This window comes from Pristiophorus japonicus, chromosome 3 (genome assembly GCF_044704955.1).
Source record: "Pristiophorus japonicus isolate sPriJap1 chromosome 3, sPriJap1.hap1, whole genome shotgun sequence".
Classification (NCBI taxonomy): Eukaryota; Metazoa; Chordata; class Chondrichthyes; family Pristiophoridae; genus Pristiophorus; species Pristiophorus japonicus.
This window is the reverse complement of record NC_091979.1, coordinates 83643702-83662770: the sequence shown is the minus strand read 5'-3', so window position 1 is coordinate 83662770 and position 19069 is coordinate 83643702. Positions and strand designations below refer to the sequence as shown.

Genomic DNA, 19069 nt, shown 5'->3' with positions numbered 1-19069 from the left:
CTCCCAGTCCCCAGGTTCGCTGCTATTTCTGGCCAATTTGTATGCCACTTCCTTGGCTTTAATACTATCCCTGATTTCCTTTGATAGCCATGGTTGAGCCACCTTCCCTTTTTTATTTCTATGCCAGACAGGAATGTACAATTGTTGTAGTTCATCCATGCGGTCTCTAAATGTCTGCCATTGCCCATCCACAGTCAACCCCTTAAGTATCATTCGCCAATCCATCTCAGCCAATTCACGCCTCATACCTTCAAAGTTAGCCTTCTTTAAGTTCTGGACCATGGTCTCTGAATTAACTGCCTTCTTCCCTAGTCCACTGATACTGATACCTGCAGTACCCTCCACTCCCGCAAGCTCAGATCAACTAACCCAGCACAGGCCCAATAAATATTCTTGTATCTACTCATAAAGAGTCAGCTCAGCCCATGTTAATTTTATATTGAATCTTAATACCAATAGGCACTGAAATTCAGCCTCCCGATAAGGCCTCTTACTGCTGGAAAGCAGCGGTGTCGAATGTCAGCCGATTTGTAGTTGAATACCGCCGCTCGGGAAATTATGTCCGGTGGTCCCCACTTCCTCCCCGCTGCTGCCAAACCCTCCCCCTCCTAAGTGCATCAACAAAGCACGTACCACCAATTTCCCGCCCCACAAGCAAAATTTACCTTAGAAAATCTTCTGGCAGCCCCCAACAGATTTTTCTGACAATGCACTGTGTTTGCAGTGTGTGTAAAATGGTGCGGCCTCCATTAAAGGGGAGGGCGCACTGCCGCAGTCGCCATCTTATTTTCTTTTGTGCCCGGGTTCGGCCGGGCCACCAACAGGCAGCTCTCATTTCAGCTTTGTGCCCAGGAAGACGCTGTGATGTTCTGTGACAGAGGGATGGTAAGGTGGGAGGTGGTGAACAACAGGGATCTGGGGTTTAATTCAGGGTAACCGGATGCAGCTGAGACACTCACAGACAGCCTATCGAGAACGGGGATCCACTGCCTGCCCCTCCCTTCCTCCTCCTCTTCCTCCTCCTCCTGAGGTTGTTGTGGAAGCATGTGGCAAGGACTGCGTCCTCATAATGGCCAGGTTGTGAAGGATGCAGCAGACCACCACAAATTGAGGACACCCACTCCGGCGTGTACTGGAGAACTCCCCCCAAGCAGCCCAGGCAGTGGAACCATTGCTTGAGCACCCCGATGGATTATATGACTGTTGGCCACGAGTGGTGGGGTTGCCGAGAGGAGTCAGCAGCCAAGTGTAGAGCGGATATCCCCTTGTCTCCGAGCAGGAACTCTCGGCATCGCTGTGGTGGCTGGAAGATTGCTGGCACACCAGACTGGCAAAGGATGAAGGCATCAAAACTGCTGCTAAGATACTGGGCATTCACCATCATGTGCTGGGCATGGTCATACACCAACTGCACATTAAGTGAGTGGTAGCCTCTGTGATTGTAGTACATCTCAGGATTGGTAAGCTGTAGTGTGCACAGACGATGGTGCCCTGCACCATGGGGAAACCTGATATCCTGGCAAAGCCACATGCATGTTCATCCTGCTACTCTGTTCAGAGAGAAGACAATGAAGTCGCCTCTCCTGGAGTACAGTGCCTCCGTTACCTCCCAGATGCAGCAATGGATGGCGAACTGGGAGATGTTCACTATGTCTCCTGCTCCAGACTGGTAGGATCCGGTGGCGAAAAAATGGAGGCCCACGGTGACCTTGAGGACCTCTGACAGTGGCTTCATCGCCCTGCTCTGAGGCTGCAGGTCTGGTTCAAAGAGGTGGAAGAATCCTGTGGGCTCCTCCTTGGTGAAGCAGAGCCTCTGAATAAACTACTCCTGGCTTCAGTGCAGGTAGGAGAATTGCTCTCAGAAAATCTTAGGTGCATCTGGCTTCCTGCCCCTTCTTCTCCTCCCTCTGCAAAGGTACAAATATACTGCCTTATTTACCATACAAACAGGTTATGTGTATTGAATATAAGAACTTAAGAAATTGGGCCGAAATTCAGGGTCTCAAAGAGACCCGTTAATGCCCGTTTGTGGCGGCCATTCCTAAAAATCAAATGGCCACCGCTTTGGGGACAACTGGCCAACCCGACCTAAATTCAGGTCGGGGATTTTTCGGCCTGGACCCCATACCGTCCGATTGGTTGCACCACCAATTTTATTTAATAAAAATACTTAACCATCGATATTCAGCTGAACTCGTTGATTCCCCGCCGCGAGGTGCCCCGACAGGTTTTTCTGTGGGTGCCCCATCTTCGCACTGAGTGCGGCCTGGTAGCGCGGCAGCCCTTATAGGGGAGGGCCCACTGCCACGGCCACAATGGAAACATTTTTGCCAGCCAAATTGGGTGCCAGGCCGCTGGCCCGGCTGAAACCCTTTCTGGTGGCCCAGTGGCCAAAGGTACAAAATGATAGAATCTCTCCCCTTTAGCGGAGGGGAGAGAGCATGGTGATGCACACATACTGTGATGCCACCACAACTCCACCGTTGATTGACAGTGGCGGAGGTCCCATTTTCAGCCTGGCTTTGAGTCTAAGGCCCACACCCACTATGATTCATTGCGTGTAGGACTTTGAAAAAGTCCTGAAAATGGCTCTACTTACCATACCAAGGATTCCAGCAATAAGTACCACTCTCAAAATCAATAGGTGCGCCAGAATTTCGATGCCCTCTTCTTTACTGTCTCTGCTCCATCTCCCTGTCATGCTCCAGCGTGAGGGGGACTGCAAGTCGAGCAAGTAGTCTGAGCAAAGCTTGAATTCAGAAGCAAGGCTTTCTCCACTTGCAGCACCACTCCCTGTCACCTCACCAACTTAAAATAACTGTAGAAAACTCCAAACTGTTGCACAAACTTTCACAGAGCCAGTAGAAATCAAAAAGCAAGTCACCTGCAAGTTGTCACTGACCCCTTTGAATACCACTGGTGGGGGCTGCCTCATGTAGCTGAACACACGTTCACCTTTCGTGATTTGGAGGGGGCGTGCAATCGAGCGGCGACGTCCAAAATAGCAGGCAGTGCGTCAAATTGACACCACGACTGACTCATTAGCATTCTTCTGGGGAACACAGGCGACAGCCAAGCTACTGATCTGCCCAAATTGGCAGCCATCGCGGCCCACGCTGAAAGTAGGCAGAAGCAAGGCAGCTGCCATTTTTTTGCAGAAACCGACCTTAACAGCCGGCACTAAGATGCTAAATTTCGCTTCCTAAGGACTGGAAATTCAGTCTTCTGCCGTCCCCTTAGCACCCCGGAGGCAGAAAGCACGTGCGCCCGGGCGGTCATCTTTACAGCGCCCCATCGGGACATTCGGTGTCGGTATCGACAGGGAGAGGCGAACCTATGTGCAACGTCCCTGGTTGCGACACCGGCTAGATTTTTGGTTGCCATCCGACCCGTAGTGCTCCATGAAAGCAGGCATTCCAAGCTGTAGAGGCCGCTGTGAGGTAAGTAATGCCGACTTCAGGTAAGTGTGATTTTTTTTGGAATTTTTTTTTTGCAATTTATGTTGTGATGGTAGTGTGATGCAAATCATTTGCCAGTGCAAAATTTACCGCTCCACCCGGGACACCGCCCCAACTGAAGCGCAACCGAATTTCCACCCCTAAGTGTTTTATTGATGAGCATAAACTATAAATTAAACTATAAATATAAATATTCCTTAATATCTCTGTGATGCAGCTGGGGACATTATTCTGTTGAAGGTATTATATAAATGCAAGTTATTCTTATATAGATATATATGTATACAATTATCCTAATTTGTTCCTGCAGGTCTTTGGGGCTTGATAAACAATGCTGGAATAGCTGGAATACTCTGTCCCACGGACTGGTTAAGAATTGAACATTTCAGAAGACCTATTGAAGTTAATTTATTAGGACCTATTGAAGTGACGTTAAAATTGCTGCCTCTGATTAAAAAAGCCAGAGGAAGAATAGTGAATGTAAGCAGTGTGCTTGGTCGAATTGCTCTGTGTGGCGGAGGATACTTTCCATCCAAGTTTGGAATGGAAGCTTTCAATGACAGTTTAAGGTGAGGGCATCATCAGTTTATAAAGTATTTAAATTACAGTGCAGCATGAAAAGAAACATAAAATACATGTCGAATAAAGTGCAAATATACTGCCTTATTTTTTTTTTCAAAAATATACTTTATTCATGTAAAATTTTCACAATCCACTGGAAAATAGCCCAGTACCTTGCGGTCAGCAATTCCATACAATTCGTTTGGATACTGACAGCAGTTCCATACAATGCACTAGCGTACATTTCATTTCAAGATACAGTTTAGTACAATCCGTAAATCACGTTACACATAGTACTGTGCAAATAAGGGTATTACATGGAGCAGATGAGAACATTACATTCCAGGATACATTTCAATACCGATCACGAATCACGTTACATGTAGCACTATGCAGATGAAAGCAGTACACGGAACGGATAGGGATACATTTATATTTCTTTACAAGTTATTAAACAGTGCAGAGACTTTCATTATACATGGCACAACACCGCTGTTTTTCAGCACATAGTGCTCTATGTATACAAGCAGATTAACAAGTACAGCCCGAGGGGGGTCTGATTCCATCTCCTGGGTTTACCGTGGCGGAAGGGCCTTAAACTGTGGCTCTTCCCCATCGTGCCTTTGTGGTGACTGCACCAATCTTTAGTATGTCCCTCAGTACGTACTCCTGGACCTTGGATTGCGCCAGTCTGCAACACTTGGCCGTGGACATCTCCTTGCTCTGGAAGACCAACAAGTTTCGAGAAGACCAAAGTGCGTCTTTCACCGAGTTGATGGCTCTCCAGCTTGATGATGTCTGTCTCGGGGTGCGCCCTACCTTATTTACAATACAAACAGGTTATGTGTATTGAACATAAGAACTTAAGAAATAATAGCGAGAGTAGGCCATACGGCCCTTCAAGCCATTCAATAAATTCAGGGTCGAAGTTCCACATCAACTCCACTTTCCCGCCCTATCCCTCAATGCCTAAAAATCTATCCATTACAATCTTGAATACTCATATTTATCGATATCCTTCAAAGATTTTGGGCTAGATTTTCAGTTGTCTGTAGCATCAGTTAACGGCCAAAGGGGGCACTAATGTGAGCACCCCGATGGAAAATTCATTCGAGGCTCACCGGAGTTACAAACCACTAGCGCCTGGCTGCTGATGATCACTCCAATCATGACATATTCCTGGTGCAACGCATACGTTTGTGAACTGGTTGGTAAATTCGGTGCTTGCGTTTCATTGAGCACCCACCTATAACAATGCCTGGAGAAACAGTCGTACAGGTTTGCAGAGTCGTTAACTGGTGGTTACTTAAAAGAATGAGGAAGCACTTGCCTCAGAGGTCACAGTCAGTGTAACATTTACATAGAGCACGGTACGTGAGCCTCCGAGTTTGCAGGGGCAGACAGACATAACAGTACAGGTTGAAAACAAAAGCAAAATACTGCGGATGCTGGAATCTGAAATAAAAACATGCTGGAAATCTTAGCGGGTCAGGCAGCATCTGTGGAGAGAAAAACAAAGCTAACGTTTCGGGTCGATGACCCTTCGTCAAAACTGCTGAATGTTTGAAAAGAGCACATTCTTAAGCACTGAAAGGGGGAGAGGAAGAAAAAACAAAAGGGAAAGTTTGTGATAGGGTGGAAGGTAGGAGAGATTAGAGAGACAAAAGGGATGATGGGCTGAATTGAAATGGTAATGGCAGAAGTTAGAAAAAGGTTAATCGGGATAGGGTGTGAATGTCGGAGTAATGACCAGCTGCCATTAGAGACAAAGAGACAAAGAAAACAAGTGATTTTGAAAACTTTAATGGGTGCATTACTGAGCCGTGCCTTTAAGACTCGGCTTTTCCTGGGATCTGATTTGGAGTTCCGCGCATGCGCAATGGGCCTGCAAAATATACCGACCAAACTTTCGTTATCACCCCCCGCCCCTCCCCCCCCCCCGCCACACCAGCTCTGATGGACAACGACGGATTTATCACCTCTGTCAGCACTTTGACCGATTCTGATGAATTTCTGGATGGGAGGCGCTAACCTTTTCGAGGCGCTAAAAGTACCGTTCTGCCTGGATTAATGCCGCAACAGAGGCGAGACCAAATTTCTCCCCCAATGGAAATTCAGTTAATCATTATAAAACAATGATAACTAAATAGATATTGTGGACACAAATCATTAATTTTGTTTTATCAGTAAAATTCCAAAAAAATTGTTTGCGATATTAGCAAATAGAGGCTTAATGCATCCGTATTATGTTATCTTGCCTGCTAGGCTCAGAGCATAATTTTTAGGCTCTCTGAATTTAAGGGAGTAGTTAGGTGAAATTTAAATATACTCTCAATTCCCCCTCGTTGCTTTCCAATTTTCTATTAACTAATACTGTGGTATGGTTCCATGGGCACTGCAGCACAATTATCCAAGTGTTCATTCTTTACTTAGTTTATAGTTATTTACCCCAAACTTGGTTGGCTTCAGCTGCCTTGGGATGAACAAGGGCACCAGATGTGATAACATATAAGCATGTCTCTCACTGTTCCTTGTGCTGTCTATGAAGTAGGGTCAGATTGCATTTGGGTGGGAACACACTGCAATCTCCATCACTCCCACCTTTGTTCAAAGTACCGAGTGAGGAATAATGTTATTGTACCAGAAATGTATTAATGACTAAAAATGATATTTTCTACCTCAGAACAATAATGCAACAGAATCGATTCTTTCTGTTCTCATCTATGTGCAAAATCTGCTCTTTGCTCAGGCGTGATATGAAAAGCTTTGGAATAAACATTTCTTGTATCGAACCTGGGATTTTTGAAACAAAACTGACTGATTGCAGCTTACAGCGTCAAGAAAAGCAACGCCTCTGGGACAACCTCCCGCCTGATGTGAAAAAACAATATGGAGAAGATTTTTTAATACAATGTAAGAAATACACTACACTTTTAACTTTTCTGAGGAACCTTCAGCCCTAGGAATTACACTGTGACTATTAGCATACAAACATTTTACTATTACTATTTAAATGGTTTTGATAGCCCATTTAAAATAAGTAAGTGAAATGTTTGTCATAAAACAGGATATTGCTCATTTGTCTGAAATGCCTATAACCATATTTAACAAACATAAATCCTGAATTGATTAAAAGCTATTTGAAAGCTCATAGATTCCTATAACTTTTAAAAGTAGTTTGGTCATTGCTAGCTTAGAAGCAGCAATGATTCTCAGTCTCATTTAATATTTAAATGATAAGCTTAAAAATGTTATTACTGTATGTAGTACAGTATTCTGTAATCACTCCAGAAGTCTCTCACAACATGTATAAATATTGCATTTCCTTAGCTCAAACAATTACATTACTTTACATTAGAGCCTCTGTTTGTGTAAAGTTTATGTTGTGGAAAAATATTTCCGAAACTGTATAATATATAAAGAGAGGTTTATTAAATCGGAGACAAAGCTTTGGGAGAAGTGTTAGAGACCCCTGCCTCTGAACCAGCTTCTTAATTTGGTATCTACAGTGAGGTTCTTTTATCTTACAAATCACGTCATTTTACATCACATGCTTTAGCACTAGTCCTTAAGTCTAATCATCGCATTACAAGGTTTTTACTATCCAAGGCTGAGCTCTTGATATAAACCAGCCTGCATTGTGACAGGGCATTATAAACAAGTGCAGGCTTTTTGGCACCGGTATGAACAAACATACCCAGCACTTATCTCTCCAGTCGTTCATTATCTCACTTTCCTATCTCCATAACTCAAGGCCAGCATACCTTGAAGTCTAACTGTGTTTTTTATATAAAGCATAATGCATCAGTATTGTCCCTTACAAAATTCATTAAAGGGGAAAATAAAAACAAATGTTTGGTCCCGTATACTAGTCAAGTATATGTCCAAAAATCCGCTCCAACAATATTCCCCCTTTTGGTCCTTGATGATGTTCACGAAATCCAGATGACCACAATGATAGTATATATTCGTCCTTTGGAGTATGTTACTTCCCTGATGTTCCGTATGTCCACCTTGCCTGTAGCTCTAGCCTATCCTTCAAAGATAGTGGTTGGTGTCATTGTCGTCTGTTTCTTCATCCTTGGTGTCTTCAGGTATTTCCATCAGGTGTGCTTCTTCTTCGGCGATTACACTGGCTACTGGCATCAGTCGAGCCATCATAACTTTACAGCAGATATTAAAACACCCGATAATCAGACAGCAAGTAAGTATTATTACAACCAGAATAATTACTCCATGCATAAGATAGGACCCCCATGATCAACTTAACAGCCAGTTAAACCAGCCAGATCCTCCTGCTGTCGTGGATAACTTCTTTACCTCCCTTCTTATGTGATCAGCGAGGTTGGTTATGTTTTCTGAATTATCGGGAATGTAATTGCAACATTCAGCTCCAATTAAGGCACATGTGTCCCCACTTTGTGCTAGTATATAATCTAGGGCCATTCGGTTCTGGAGTACCATTGTGCGTATGGCTACCATTTCAGCCATTATGCCCGCTATTGCTTCAGCAGTGTCATTAACTATCTGTTCCAGTACCCTCTCTAGGTTACGTAATTCATCCATGGTGCGTCCTATCCCAAATGGGAGCATCATGACCCCAAATAGCCTCTCTACCTGGGTAAGATCTCCTCTTAGTTGACCTGGTGTCTGTACTTCTGCTAAAGTACATACCCGTCTGACAAAAGGGGACCACATATCCCAAATAACAGGACCCCCTCCAGTCCTGAGGCAACCAGGGGAAGGCCTTATGCCCGCACACAAAATAAGTGCCATTGTATGCTGTTAGATTCGATCCCAATCTCTCTTTCAGCCCCCATCGCCACCTAATCTTAGGGTCCCAGTCCTGGCTACTTGTCTGATTCTTCAAGCCCTCTATTTCAAAGAACCCCTGGTTTGTTGTTTCGCTACCTGTTATGTTCCACCTGGTGAGGTTAAAGTATTGCATACAATTGCTATATCCTGCTACAAAACCTGTTTCCTCACCAGTCAGGTTTCTAGTGAAACAAATGTCAGCGGTGCGCCTTCCAACTCCTGAGGTGTTGGTCAAAACCAGGAACGGGGGTCGTACCGACCTATTGTATTCCGGCTGGTACCATCCGTCAATGCATCCAAAAGGTAACCCCCCCGATCTCCACGTTTCTTTATCCCCACTCTGGTTCCAGGTATCATTTACTTCCCCTGTACCGTTTTGTCGCATTACCCACTCCGCTACTTCCGAGATGTTAAGGAAGATTGACCTCAAAGGGATGCCTCCTTTGCTATGTATGGCGAACATACCCAGCAACTAGAAAAGTTCTCATTTTGCGCATAAACATAAGACATGTACAGAAAGGTATTCACATGTAACTCTTGTTTCGGTCTAGCTAGCAGGCCGGACCTAACACGAACTATGATAATCGCACCGATCGCAATATATAGTTTCATCTTATTACTCTATATTTAACAAATAGTCAAAGGCAAAATGGCCGTATGGCTTGCTTGAAGAATCTCTCGCTGTCAATCTGTAAATAGACAAACAACAACAACTAATATGTGTGCTAAACGGCTGGTTCAAAAACCTTAAGCTGGATCCGATGCTTCCATTTTCCGTTCCCTTTAACATCGATGCAGGCACAAGTGTCCCTGCTGATTATAACCTCATACGGTCCTATCCATTTTGGGGCAAACCCCGGTTTTCCCGGGAGGACCCTTACCATAACGCGACTTCCCGCCAACGGGACTTCAGGGAGCTTTGTAAGCTCTGCTTCCGCATCTCTTTCTTCTTGATTATCCCTAACTAATTTACGCATCCCTTTTAATTGAGTATTGAGTTCCAAAACATACCGTTTTATTTTGTCTTTTAATGGGCCTGCATCGGCCCCACCTGTTATGATGTTCTCTGGTAATTGCATCGCCCTTCTTGTCATTAGTTCATAAGGGGTTAATCCGGTTGTCCGGTTTGTCGTGGCTCTTAACTTCATCAATATAATGGGTAATACTTCTGTCCACGTTTTTCCTGACGTTTTCATGGCCTTTGCTAGGGCGTTCTTAAGGGTATGGTTCATGCGCTCTACCATCCCAGAACTCTGCGGGTGGTAGGGGATGTGGAATTTTTGTTTTATGCCCATCAGCTGGCATATTGTTTTTACAATTTTTTTCCGGTGAAGTAGGTGCCTTGGTCAGAATCTATCAGAAGAGGCACTCCCCACTGGGGAATCACCTGCTTGGACAATATTCTTGCCACTGTTGAGGCAGTGCAATCACGTGTGGGGAAAGCTTCCACCCACCGGGTAAATTGATCTATAATCACTCGGCAATATCTTTTTCCATGGGATGGGGGCAAAGGACCTGTGAAATCAATTTGTAAATGTTCCCATGGCCCCCGTGGACGGGGCTGGTGTCCCATTTTAATTTTAATGGGCCTGCCTGGATTATATTGTGCGCACGTAACGCATCGATGGCAATATTTGGTGATATCTCTCCCCATTCCTTTCCACCACCAATCTCTTCCAAGACTCCCGGTCATGGCCTCTCATCCTGAATGAGACAGGTCATGGTGCAACTCCAATCCTGTATGCATTCAGGCACCATTACCTTGTCGTTTCGTCTCCAAACGTTATCCTTCCCTTGCGTTGCGCCCTGCTTTGTCCACATACCTATTTCCTCCTCAGAAGTGTCCTGGTGTAGTTTCTCAATACTTATCTGTTGGTCTCGGGCCCCAGCGGCACTGACTGAGGCTTCCTCACACTCTTCCTGCTCTAATGCCTTCTGTGCAGGTACGTCTGCAGCTTTGTTTCCCTGGTGACTCAGCCAATCTGGACTGGTTCGGTCCGGCTCCCTCCTGTGGGCTTTAATTTTAATAACCGCTACCTGTTTTGGTTTACTACTGGCTGCTAAAAGAGCTTCTATTCTCAGCTGATGCTTTATGGGATGTCCACTCGTTGTGATAAAACACCTTCTCCCCCATGCTGTCATATAATCGTGTACTACCCCGAATGCATATCTACTGTCCATATAGATATTAACGATCTTATTTTCCGATAATTCCAGTGCCCAGGTAAGGACAACCAGTTCTGCCACTTGAGCTGACGACCCCCCATTAATTCGCCCTGATTCAACTGTCTCTAAATCCTGGTTAACTACGGCCCATCCGGTACGAGGTAGTCCCTCTACGTATTTTCGTGAGCCGTCCACAAGGTTTGTTCTGCGGTTTGAAGGAGGGCGTCTTTTATTCTATCCTCTTCCATATCCTCACATACCTCTTCGCAAAAGTGGGGTTCCCCCTCACCCATCATACTTTCTGCAGGATTGTTTCCTACATCCCTAATTATGGTTACCGCTTTGTTGGGTGGTAAGAGGACTGCTTCCCACTTTGCCCGTCTCATATTAGATACCGTTCTCAATTTTCCTGTGTTTAACATTTCTACCAATGTGTGTTTAGTGTGGAGAATGATGTTTCCAGTCATCACCACAGGCTCGCTTATCTTTACCGCCCAAGCTGCGCAATCTAGCGCGGCTATACATCAGGATAACCCAGTCACCACCGGGCTTTCGGTGGTAGAGTAATAGGCTATAGGTCTCCTTTTATCCCCGTGATCTTGGGTGACCACGGCCATATAGAACCCACCTTCATTGTTACAGTGGATGTGGAAATCCTTACCCATATCAGGCAGTCCCAATCCAGGTGCGGAGACTAGTTCTGACTTGAGTTTACTATACGCCTGTTCTTGTTCAGGGCTCCACTCTATGAGGTCTAGGGCCGGTTTCCCCCCTTTCACTAATCTTTGTATTAGCTCAGCAATTTTTGCAAAATTAGGGATAAAGTTCCGGCTGTAATTAAAGAGGCCCAGTACCTTCCTCACCCCCCTTACCGTTACTGGTCTAGGCATGTCCTTGACAGCCTTTTTCCTATCCGAGGGCATTTCTTTCAGCCCCTTTGAGAGGCAGTACCCTAGGTACAGGACCTGGGATTTCCCTACCGGCCATGTTGGGGAGTTAGTGGTGCTAACTGTTTCTTTTAAGATACCCTTTTCCACTAGCCCTTTTACTATTTCTACAACCGCTGTTCTAGCTTCAGGTCTTATAGGGTATTGTCGGTGTGGTTTATGAGGTGGTCCAAGGACTTTAATAGGATCCATCTTCGCCTTTCCAGAATCCAATTTTGTCTGTGCCCAGACCCCAGGCACAGAGGCACATATGCCTCCATACCCTCCAGTCCCGATAAGCCAGTCAGTTTTTTGTGGCTGTAGCTACACCTATACTTTCCACATGGTGGGCTATCTGTCCTAAATCTCCCTTACTGCCATCTGCTTTTGGCCATGTCAGTTTCCCCTTGCCGCAATCAATCAGGGCCTTAAATGACCTCATTACATCATTCCCCAGTATAGTTCCCTCACGATTCTTGCATACGTAAAATCTCATGGGTATATATAAGTTATCAATTTCCACCAATTGGGTGGTGCTCAGGTAGGCCAGTGTGGGCCGTCCATCTATACCGTTTATCAGAGCCTTCTTGTCGGTGACGGGAAGGGGCATATTGGTAATGGATATTGAGGCTCCCGTGTCCACTAGCATCTCACACTGTCGGCCCCCTACTAGTGCAGACACATATATCCTTCCCTCCTTTTTACTTTGTACAAGGGCCGCCGGACATCACCGGGTGGCTTTGTACGCCTGCCACTTCTGGTATTCCTGTTCTGACAGGGTCCTTGCCTAATTAGGATAGCCATTTTTACCATAGCATGTCGCTTCCAGGTGCCCTTTCTTACCACAATACGTACATTGCTTTTCACTGCCTTTCCCTTTGCATTCCCTGGCAAAATGGCCCGGTTTTCCACAATTATGGCAAGTCCCCCTTTTCTGCCCTCCTTCTGTTCCCGTGGCAGAGACCTTTTCCTGCTTTATCTTTTTCTTTTCTAAACTGCTAAAGCTTACTGTTTTAGCCTTTTTCAAAAATTCCTTTTACACCTTCACAGATAGCTCACCACTCGCCCAGGAGTTTGACCTAATCCCTGAAGGTATTTCTAAATTTAAAACTCTTTTTTTTACTGAGCTAGAAGCTTTCATGTCAAGGTTTTACACAAAGGAAAATGGGAGCATTTTAAAAGGCATTCCTTATCTCATTCCTAGACTAAATTTATGTCTTTCAACCCAATTGCATGTTTTCTTTCGACAAGTAAGTGATTCCAGATACTGTCTTAAGTGATCACGTTTGATCGGACAGCATCCTGTTCGTGACACCATTTTGTTGTGGAAAAATATTTCTGAGACTGTATAATATATAAAGAGAGGTTTATTAAATCGGAGACAAAGCTTTGGGAGAAGTGTTAGAGACCCCTGTCTCTGACCATTTCTCAAATTGGTATCTCCAGTGAGGTTCTTTTATCTTACAAATTATGTCACTTTACATCACATGCTTTAGCACTAGTCCTTAAGTCTAATCATCGCATTACAAGGTTTTTACTATCCAAGGCTGAGCTCTTGATATAAACCAGCCTGCATTGTGACAGGGCATTATAAACAAGTGCAGGCTTTTTGGCACCGGTACAGACAAACATACCCAGCACTTATCTCTCCAGTCGTTCATTATCTCACTTTCCTATCTCCATAACTCAAGGCCAGCATACCTTGAAGTCTAACTGTGTTTTTTATATAAAGCATAACGCATCAGTATTGTCCCTTACAAAATTCATTAAAGGGGAAAATAAAAACAAATGTTTGGTCCCGTATACTAGTCAAGTATATGTCCAAAAATCCACTCCAACAGTTTAGCTTGAGGGAGCCTCACCCATTGGATTGTAAAAGGAGGCCTGGCTCTTTTGGACTATGTGTTTTAGCTCATGTAAGCCAATAAAAAGGGCATCTGCAGTTTTTAATTCAAGTATTGTGGATATATTGTAGGTCCATCAGCATCTGTAAAGAGAAAAGTCAGTTTAACATTCCGGGGTAAACCCTTCTTCAGAACTGGAAAATATGTGTATCCTTTAAATTGAACTAAGCAAAATGAAGGGAGCAGGGGAAAGCAAAAAGCGAGAGATAATTGATAGAATTCCCAAACAAGTTTTTAGGAAAGCTGGAAGGAGGTGAGACTGGTTGAGATCATCTCAGTGAAGCAATTGGAAGACATCAAAACAACAAAAGACACTGAAAATAGCTATGCTGACCAGTGAAATAAAATGCTTTTACATTGTGCGCGACTGCTGCCAGTTGCCAAAGCGCAGATCTGATGCAGTCAGCTGTAAAACTGACTGGATTCACTGAGGCCAGATGAAGTAAAGACTAGGATTGCCGATTCCCGTTAGATGTATTCCTGGAGGTTTTATCACATCACCTCCAACCACTCCACCCAGTCAAACAGTCTTTTCCCCATCTCTAGTATTCTCATAATGAATAAATGAAAGTATTCAACAAAACACACTCAATTTTCTTTTAATATCCCGATTATTTTTCTCCCGAGTTGCTTGCAGCAGTGTCCAGGTGATAAATCTTTCATTCCTGGAAACTCCAGGAAAACACCTAGAGGGTTGGAAACCCCAGTAAAGAGTCCTTCCGTGTGAGACAGCAATGTATATGTGCCATCTCCATTCTAATTTTTCTGCTTACTTTGGAGACTTCTACTCGAGGGACACCAAACACAGAAAGTATCTCCTCTTTTCCTGAGCACCCTGCAACCCTCTGGTGTAAACATTAGCAACTTCAGAGCATAGCTATTTCTCCCATATGGGCTGGGGTTCTAGTGCAGTTCAAGAGCAAGGCAGATTGGCATTTCAGGTTTGTGAAGTTTTGTCAGAACACAGTTCGAGCAAGGGGCCTGCCCCTGTGGTGTATTTCTCATTTTGGTTGTTGGCAAGCCCACTGGAGGTTTCCACATTTTCTGTTTTATTTCATTACCTTATTTAGCTACTTCCATTCTTTATTATTTAAATACCTTGTAATAGACCAACTGAATGACCTCTACCAGTTTTCACTCCAGCTTTTTTTGAAAAAAGATGATAGTTTGGGCATTGTGTCATTTATCTCCCTTCCCCCTCCCCGCCCACCTTTTTTTGTTCAGTTTCATTAGAGGGTTCACTTAACTTCCAGTTTTGTTGTAATAGAAATCCACACCAGAAATGTTAAGGAGTCTTTTTTCGTTACAGATGCTGATATGAATTTCTATCCTTTTTTATTTTTACTTTAGATTTCCAGCATTTACAGTTTATTATTATTTGTATTTTATTACAATCTACCTGTCTAACACTTTTCTTGGGACATCCACAGCAGACACCAAACAGGAAAAATTAGTGAAAAAGTTGTCAAGTACAGACCTTTCCCTGGTGGTGTGGTGTATGGAACATGCTCTGACAGCCAAGTACCCTCGGACACGATACAGTGCAGGCATTGATGCAAAGCTGCTGTGGATTCCCATGACTTACTTACCAACATTTGCAGCAGACTACCTGTTAGCTAAAGATGCAGTAATAGATCTAAATGCTGTATAAAAGACACTAACTCCATCTTCTGCATGAACGTCACTTTAATGGAGCCACTAAGATCGGCAGGTAAATATCAGAAAAGCAGAACAAATGTCACACATTTGTCAACATATCTATCTTGCTGCAGCCACACAAATGGTGTTCATGCTAATGCTGTCACATATTTGGACTCCATGCAGGAGTAAATGAGGAGTTTGTTTTGGGAGAAGATGAAGTATATCTCCATGTTAGTACTAGTACTGGATAGCTTACATTTGCATTGTTTGATGAAAGTAAAGAGGTGGATCAGAACATTTTGCCCAGACTTCAAAGAAATTTTTTAAATGCAGAAATACTGTTTCTCTAATAACAGTTGAGAGCCAATATTAGAGGAATGCAATAGTTGAAAATTGGAATAAAAACTAAAGCAATATGTGGATTCATGTTGCTCCCATTCGTGGCAGGAATCAAAGGCAACAACCTTTTCTTTCTCCTTTCCATTTTAAAATAGAGATATTCCTGACCTTTTATTTGTTTTCATTGTATCCCTGTGCTGCTATTGCACAAAGATTTAATTTCAATATATTGAACATCCCAAATAGCATTGGTGGAGCAAGTGTATGGTTTTGAACAATGATGTTAGCATCACATGCTAAGATCAAATTTGCACCAAATTTAGTGCTTGTGCAAAGGAAGTTGAAGTTGTTAAAACCAAAACCAGTCTTCCTGTCTTCTGTGTCTGGTCCTACCTCATGAATGTCACTTCAGCAACCTCAGTAATATGTTGAGCTTTTTAATCCCATTCAGTCCACCAATAAGACTGCATTCTTCCACCTCGCCATGATGTCCATATCTCTTACCTCAACATTTCTTCAGCCTTCATTTAAACCTTCATCTGTTGGGAATTGCATCTTCAATATTTTCCTCACTGGTCTCTCTAGCTGCATTTTTCACAAGCTTCAGCTAAACTATAACTCTTCAATAGCATCCTCTCTTGGACTTAGCACCCCATACCTATCATTCCTGTACTTGTAAAACTCTACTATCCTCAACTGACACCTGCGCATAAAACCAGCATTGTAGATCAAGCAGCTGTTATAGAAATCACCTGATTTTCATTCCCATTGATCAACAATGGGGATAAGTTGATAATCTATCCCCACTGACTCCCTGTGCCCCAGAGCTTGTCCCCTATAAAATTCCTCTATGTGATGATCTGTTCTAGCCTTATACATTTCTTCACATCTTCTGTCCTCTGACATCAGATTAATACTCTCTGCTCTAGTATTGGAGGCAATCTTTCAGGCACGATGCCCCTACCCTCTGGTATTTTCTCCCAAAATTACTTGTTTTCCTACCTTCCTCCCTCCCTGAAAAGCTATTTTCTTTGACTGCATCCAAAACCTCCTTTCTTAAATTTCCTCCTTTTACAGCTCCTTGTCTAGCTTTCTGCTTTGTAAAATAATCTCATACATCTTTTTATACATGCAGTGCTATAAAGGTTCTTGTTGCTCTTAAATTTGTACCAATGTCCTACATTTTGCTTTCTACTCTTTAATTTGTAAGATATGGCTCAGTGGTTAGCACTCTCGCCTCTGAGTCGGAAGGTTGTGGGTTCATAGAAACATAGAAACCTAGAAAATAGGTGCAGGAGTAGGCCATTCGGTCCTTCGAGCCTGCACCACCATTCGATAAGATCATGGCTGATCATTCCTTCAGTACCCCTTTCCTGCTTTCTCTCCATACCCCTTGATCCCCTTAAACTTAAGGGCCATATCTAACTCCCTCTTGAATATATCCAATGAACTGGCATCAACAACTCTCTGCGGCAGGGAATTCCACAGGTTAACAACTCTCTGAGTGAAGAAGTTTCTCCTCATCTCAGTCCTAAATGGCTTACCCCTTATCCTAAGACGATGTCCCATGGTTCTGGAGTTCCCCAGCATCGGGAACATTCTTCCCGCATCTAACCTGTCCAGTCCCGTCAGAATCTTATATGTTTCTATGAGATCCCCACTCATCCTTCTAAACTCCAGTGAATAAAGGCCCAGTTGATCCAGTCTCTCCTCATATGACAGCCCAGCAATCCCTGGAATCAGTCTGGTGAACCTTCGCTGCACTCCCTCAATAGCAAGAACGTCCTTCCTCAGATTAGGAGACCAAAACTGAACACAATATTCCAGGTGAGGCCTCACTAAGATCTCCCTGCTCCTATATTCAAATCCCCTAGCTATGAAGGCCAACACACCATTTGCCTTCTTTACCGCCTGCTGTACCTGCGTGCCCACTTTCAGTGACTGATGAACCATGACACCCAGGTCTCGTTGCACCTCCCCTTTTCCTAATTTGCCGCCATTCAGATAATATTCTGCCTTCGTGTTTTTGCCCCCAAAGTGGATAACCTCACATTTATCCACATTATACTGCATCTGCCATGCATTTGCCCATTCACCTAACCTGTCCAAGTCACCCTGCAGCCTCTTACCGTCCTCCTTACAGCTCACAACGCCACCCAGTTTAGCGTCATCCACAAACTTGGAGATATTACACTCTATTCCTTCATCCAAATTGTTAATGTATATTGTAAAGAGCTGGGGTCCCAGCACTGAGCCCTGCGGCATCCCACTAGTCACTGCCTGCCATTCAGAAAAGGTCCCGTTTATCCTGATTCTCTGCTTCCTGTCTGCCAACCAGTTCTCTATCCACGCCAGTACATTACCCCCAATACCGTGCGCTTTGATTTTCCAATCTCTTGTGCGGAACCTTGTCAAAAGCCTTTTGAAAGTCCAAATACACCACATCCACTGGTTCTCCCTTGTCCACTCTACTAGTTACATCCTCAAAAAATTCCAGAAGATTCGTCAAGCATGATTTCCCTTTCATAAATCCATGCTGACTTGTCCCAATCCTGTCACTGCTTTCCAAATGCGCTGCTATTTCATCCTTAATGATTGGTTCCAACATTTCCCCCACTACTGATGTCAGGCTAACCGGTCTATAATTACCCGTTTTCTCTCTCCCTCCTTTTTTAAAAAGTGATGTTACATTAGCTACCCTCCAGTCCATAGGAACTGATCCAGAGTCGATAGACTGTTGGAAAATGATCACCAACGCATCCACTATTTCTAGGGCCACTTGCTGAAGTACTCTGGGATGCAGACTATCAGGCCCCGGGGATTTATCGGCCTTTAATCCCATCAATTTCCATAACACAATTTCCCGCCTAATAAGGATATTTTCAGTTCTTCCTTCTCACTAGACCCACTGACCCCAAGTACATTCGGAAGCTTATTTGTATCTTCCATTGCGAAGACAGAACTGAAGTGTTGGTTCAATTGGTCTGCCATTTCTTTGTTCCCCATTAAAATTCACCTGACTCCGACTGCAAGGGACCTACATTTGTCTTTACTAATCTTTTTCTCTTCACATATTTATAGAAGCTTTTGCAGTCAGTTTTTATGTTCCCTGCAAGCTTCCTCTCGTACTCTATTTACCCCCTCTTAATTAAACCCTTAGTCCTCCGCTGTTGAATTCTAAATTATTCCCAGTCCTTGGGTTTGTTGCTTTTACTAGCCAATTTATATGCCTCTTTCTTGGCTTTAACACTATTCTTAA

General features: G+C 43.9%; 1 protein-coding gene across 1 annotated transcript in view; it reads left to right on the top strand.

Annotated features, from left to right (window-relative positions):
* The window catches only part of LOC139257649 (dehydrogenase/reductase SDR family member 9-like), a 68217-nt gene extending 52388 nt beyond the window's left edge, over positions 1-15829 (top strand). Inside the window, exons 3-5 of the mRNA XM_070874565.1 lie at positions 3769-4027; positions 6769-6932; positions 15261-15829. Of these exons, the coding sequence (XP_070730666.1) occupies positions 3769-4027; positions 6769-6932; positions 15261-15481 (644 nt within the window). The 3' untranslated portion in view covers positions 15482-15829. The remainder of the gene's footprint in view (positions 1-3768; positions 4028-6768; positions 6933-15260) is intronic.
* Positions 15830-19069: the final 3240 nt, after the last annotated feature.